This window comes from Orycteropus afer, unplaced genomic scaffold (genome assembly GCF_000298275.1).
Source record: "Orycteropus afer afer isolate SDZICR_OR568_19922 unplaced genomic scaffold, OryAfe1.0 scaffold00001, whole genome shotgun sequence".
Taxonomy (NCBI): Eukaryota; Metazoa; Chordata; class Mammalia; order Tubulidentata; family Orycteropodidae; genus Orycteropus; species Orycteropus afer.
Genome location: NW_006921588.1, coordinates 5,678,028 through 5,683,808, shown reverse-complemented (window position 1 = coordinate 5,683,808; position 5,781 = coordinate 5,678,028). Strand labels below are relative to the sequence as shown.

Sequence of the window (5,781 nt, the reverse complement as noted above, 5' to 3'; positions counted from 1 at the left end):
GGTTTCCGAGGCAGTATCACTACGGAAGTAGATTGACCCATCTTCCTTCCGAGGAGTGGCTGGTGGGTTTGAACCGCCAGCCTTCTGGTTAGCAGTCTTTCCACCCCTGGCAACCAATAAAGAATGTTTCCCTCCATATATAAACCTTTCCTTGACCCTCCACAACAATGAACTAATACTATTATTTGTCCTTCTGTGATTGACTTATTTCACTCAACATAATGTCCTACAAGTTCATCCATTCTTTGTGATGCTTTGCAGACTCTACATTATTCTTTAGTGCTGCATAGCATTCCAGTATGTGTATGTACCACAGTTTGGTCATCCACTCTTCTGCCAATGGGCACATAGGTTGTTTCACATTTTTGCTATTGTAAATAGTGCTCTGATGATCATGGGTGTGCATATATCTGTTCCTGTCCTGGCTCTCACATCTCTAGGATATATACCTTGTAATGGGATTGCTGGGTCAAATGGTATCTCCAATTCCAGCTTTCTAAGGAATCACCATATTGCTTTTCATAGTGGTTGTATCCCTTCACAGTCCCACCAGCAGTGTATGAGAGTCCCAAATCTCTTGCCACATCCCTGCCAGCATTTGTTATATTCTGTCTCGTTGAACCTTGCCACAATGCTGGGCTGAGATGGTATCTCACTGTTGCTTTGATTTGCATCTCTCTGATGGCCAATGATCATGAGCATCTCTTCATATATTAGCTGGCTACCTGAATATCTGCCTTGGTGAAGTGTCTATTCATGTCTTCTGCCCATTTTTTCAACTGGATATTAATTCCTTTGCTGTTTAGGCACTGGAGTTTTCTACAAATCTTCAAGATAAGTCCCTTACCAGATATGTAATTATCAGCAAATATGAATTTGTTGCTGTCATTTTTGTTATGCGCTTTTTCATGGTGTTGATTTCATTGTTTCATATCATTTTCTATGCTGAGCTCATTTTGTTTATGAATCATGATATCACTTCGTTCGTTATTATTTTAGTTATTCTTTTGCTATTAATTTAGTATTTGCTAAATATTTGTGCTGGTCCTCTTTTTTATTTTGATGTGAAGGTTTGTAATTTTTCTTTGAGGTTACCCTGTGATTTATAGTTATCTTCCCAAGTTTAGAACAGTCTGTTCTATCTTGTAGTTGTCTTGAATTCCCTACCATGTAGAAGTTCTGTAACTACACAGTTTTTCCCCCTTTTTGGTTTGTAGTTGTCCTCATTTGTCAATTGATGTCTCTGGTTCCCTGTTTACAATCTTGTAGGCTTATTTACTTTGGATACTTCAATAGATAGGTTGATTTCTGGGTTACGTCACCATGTGTGCTAATGGTCAGTTGTTGTTTGCTGTTGCTGCTTCTCTGTCCAAAGGGCTCCCTTTAAGATCTCTTGTAAGGTTGGTCTGGTTTTAACAAATTCCCTTAATTTCTGCTTATCTGGAAATGTCCTAATTTCATCATCATATTTGAGGGACAATTTTGCTGGGTACATAATTCTTAGATGGAAATTATTCTCTTTCAAGGTTTTATATATACCATCCCATTGCCTTCTCGCTTGCATGGTTTCTGCTGAGAAATCAGAGCTTATTCTTACTGGCTGTCCTTTGTAGGTAACTTCTTGTTTTTCCCGTGCAGCTTTCAGGATTCTTTCTTTGTCATTGGTTTTGGTGAGTTTGATGATGATATGTCTTGGTGATTTTCTTTTGGGGTCTATACTGTTTGGGGTTTGCTGGACTTCCTGAATGGATATATTCTCATCTTTCATCATACCAGGAAAATTCTCTTCCAACAAATCTTCGACAATTTTCTCCGTGGTTTTATTTGTTTCTTTCTGTTCTGGAATTCCAATGACATGTAGGTTATTCCTTTTGATGGTATCTCACATGAACCTTAGGCTTTCTTCATTTTGTTTTCATCTTTGATCTGACTGTTCCCTTTCCAAAGAAGTATTGAGGTATTTGCCTTCAATCTCACTAATTCTGTCTTCCATTGATTCAATTCTATTCCTCTGCCCATTCAGTGTCTTATCTATTTCTGAAAATTTAGTATTAATCTTCTGGATTTCTGTCTGTAGATTTTGTATCATTCATTCATTTTGTTCTTGTATTGTCTTTTGAAATTTTTCTAGGGTTTTCTCTGTGTTTTCTTCCATTTTGTCAGTGTTTTCCTTGATCTACCTCTCAATTTGTTGAAGATACCTAAATATAATTCTTTTGAATTCCTTATCAGGGAGTTCCAATGCTGCGTCTTCCTCAGGGATGTCTTTTAGGTCTGTATCCTGGGCCCTTGTTTCTCCTGCTTTATCTTGCTTCTTTGTGTGGACTGTGATGCTTTATTGTCTCTGAGGCATTGTGACATTTTGGCATTTATATTTAATTGGTATGTTGGAGTGCCTTGGCCATGATTTTTGTTTTCTTTGTATGTTATCTACGTAAGCAGGGTACTGTGCTGTGCTCCTCTGTTCACTAGTTGGCAGCACTTAGACATTCACCACCTGTCTCCTTTCCTGTTGTCAGCCTCCCATATGTCCCTGGTGTCCTTGGCAAACAAGAGTATATTCTTAGGTCCCTGGAACCCGAATGAGAATGCTGTCACTTTAAAATCCAAAATGAGTGCCACTTGTAAAGATTCAAAATGGCTGTGCCCTCGGTCCCTTTAAATATCCAAAATGGCCACCACTTGTAAAATTCAAAATGGCTGCACCCTTGGTTACTTTAAAAATCCAAAATGGCTGCCACATGAAAACAATCAAAATGGCTGCACCCTATGGACAGCTGAAAGTCCACAGTTCAGGTTGCCTCCCTCCTTGCTCTTTCCCTTCCTAGTCATAAGCCCCTAGCACAGTCCTCCCTGCAGATCTTGGTGACAAGGGCTGATCTTTAGGTCAATTCTCAGGTCCCAGCACCACTTGGAAATAATCAGGCTGTTGGACCCGTCACAGTAGCTGATAGTCCACAGCTCCAACTGTTTTCGTTCAGGTGTTTGCACTAGTTGGTGCCTAATCCACTTCAGTATAGTTCCTTTCAAAGCTCAGGGCTCCAGGATTACCTTCTATATCTCTGTTGACTGGTTTCTCTTTTCTTTGTTGAAGAAGGTCTGTGTTGCTTGCCTGCCTATTCCTCCATCTTACTGGAAGTCTTCTATAGACTTTTTTATGCTACCAACCATTAAATTATCTGGAAACTCTGGTGGCATAGTGCCTAAGGCATTTGACTACTAACCAGAAAGCTGGTGGTTCAAGCCAACCAGTCACTCCTCAGAAGGAAGATTGGGTAATCTATTTCCTTAGAGATCAACTTGAAGGAACTGAGTTTATCAAATTACCTAAGAACGTCATAGGAACAACTTAATTACTTTAGGATCATAGGCATAGGGTACTTCCTTCAAAGAGTCCTGTGGCCTGATATTTGAGCTACTTTGTTTTCGCCAGAGGGAAACTGATTTTTAATCTAATTTTATTCTATAATTTGTTCCCTTAGTTTGCAACCACAGTTTCCTATTACAATCACCTGGGCAGTTTTGAAAAATTCCCATGTTCAGGCTGTACCCTAGAAAAATTAAATCAGAATTTCTACAAATAGGGCCCAGGCCTAAATAATTTTCAAAGGTATTTAGGTGATTCCAATACATAGCCAAGATTGAGATACACTGCCTTAGTTTTAAAATGCAGTCAGGACTGAGAACAACTACTAAAAATTAATGGCAGTCAAAAGTCCTCTCTAGAGGCATGGCTCTTTTGCTTCTCTATAGTAGATTGCCATCGGCTAGCACTTGACTGCTAACCAGAAGGCTGGCGGTTCAAACCCACCAGCCACTCCTCAGAAGGAAGATGGGGCAATCTACTTCTGTAGTGATACTACCTCAGAAACCCAAGGAGGGGTCACCATGAATCAGGTCTGACCCGACAGCACATAACAACAACAGCATACACATTTGTTGTATCTACATAACTAGAGACTTTCCAATGAAATCTCTACTGAGACTGATGGGTTGGACAGTTTAAGAACAAAGCTTGATGGTTAAAAATATATATATTTTTTTTTCCATTTAGGTTCGCACAGCTTGCTCCTGTGCTCTTGGCTACTTAACGTACAATGCAAATGCTTTCCGCATCCTGTTGAAGGAATGCAGGAATAAGCCTAACCAGTTCATTCGTATAAGAAATAACATCAGCAGAGATGCAAGTATTAACCCTGCATTTTTAAAGGAATTTCAGATGCAAGAAAAAGTGGGACTTCCTTCCTTAAGGTATTGTGCCTATATTTGAAGCTAGTGTAGTGAAATTATTGGTTGTCAGAGGACCTTTTATATTGTTTAAGGAAGATCAAGCAAGGGGAACTATCCTTGATATAAACACATGCCCAGCAAACCACACATCTACAACCAAAGCCTGTTTTTATTCCAATTCAGTGTCAGAATTACAGGTACAGACAAGAGTACAACTAGATCACAGGGATCTTGTGTGGCCAAGATTATTCACATTTCAGAAAAGTTTTTGGGAGATTGGTTGCCTTTAAGTCTGATCTAGGAATTCATTTTTGGGTAGACTGTGGTACATATGAGAGCTATTAGCCAACCAAGAATGCTACCTGACCCTGGCATCAAGGAGGTTCTCTGGAGTTGATCCAAAGCTATAGGTCAAACTTCCACGGTGGGAACACAGCTAATCCAGACCCAGGGGTTGGAAGTCTGACAACGTTTGCCAAGCACTCACTCAGAGGAGTTTGTATCAATGCTGTAATTTCATCCTGAACTGAAGTCTCTGAAAAAAAAGGGGCAGAGGAAAGTTTCTTTACAAAGGGCCTATCTGCTCTTCTGTAGTTATAACTTAATTGCAGACAGCAAATTTTCCTGCAAGTAGCAATAGCATATTGCAAGTAGCAATAGTCGTATACAAGAAAGAACTAGGTGGCAAGAATGTGTTAAAAACACTATATACTCAAAATGTACTGTTAACTCTATGATAACAGAACAGACCCCAATAGTGTATCATGGTATATAAATATACATATATGTGTGTGTGTGTGTGTATGTATATAGTATCAATCAATTTTAAGTACAGAGAATGATAAGTCTATCTGTAGAATCACTTTGATTTTAATTCTTTGAAGAATTGAGAAACAAAACCCGATTAGATAACTTTATATAATAAGCTAAGGAATCTACATTATAATTGCTGTAACTGACAGTGTTAAACAAAATAATTGGTTCAAAAAAGGATCAATGACCTAAATATAATAGATAAGCCATGAAACTTTAGAAAAGGGGTTAATCTTTAGGAACCTGTATTTGGCAACAGATTCTTAGATATGACACTACAAGCATGAGAAACAAAAGAAAAAGTAAACTGGAATTCATTAAAATTTAAAACTTTTGCATATCAAAGAACTTTATCAAGACACTGAAAAAAAAAAAACCAACCCTATAGAATAGGAGCCATATTTGGAAATTAGGTATCTGATAAGGATTTAACATCCAAAATATATAAAGAACTCCTACAACTCAACAACAAACAACTAAAAGACAACCCAGTTAAAAAAAAAAAAAAAAAAAGACAAGGGTTTGAATAGATGTTTTACCAAAGAAGCTATGTTGTTGTTGTTATATGCCGTCAAGTCAGACCTGACTCATAGCGACCCCTCCTTGGGTTTCCGAGACAGTATCACTACGGAAGTAGATTGCCCCATCTTCCTTCCGAGGAGTAGCTGGTGGGTTTGAACCGCCAGCCTTCTGGTTAGCAGTCAGGTGCCTTAGGCACTGTGCTACCAGAGCTCCTTA

General features: G+C 38.7%; 1 protein-coding gene across 1 annotated transcript in view; it reads left to right on the top strand.

Annotated features, from left to right (window-relative positions):
• Window positions 1-5,781, top strand: part of ANKAR (ankyrin and armadillo repeat containing) — a 73,795-nt gene that overhangs the window by 64,446 nt on the left and 3,568 nt on the right. The window contains exon 20 of the mRNA XM_007951573.2: window positions 4,055-4,251. Coding sequence (XP_007949764.1) covers window positions 4,055-4,251 — 197 coding nt within the window. The remainder of the gene's footprint in view (window positions 1-4,054; window positions 4,252-5,781) is intronic.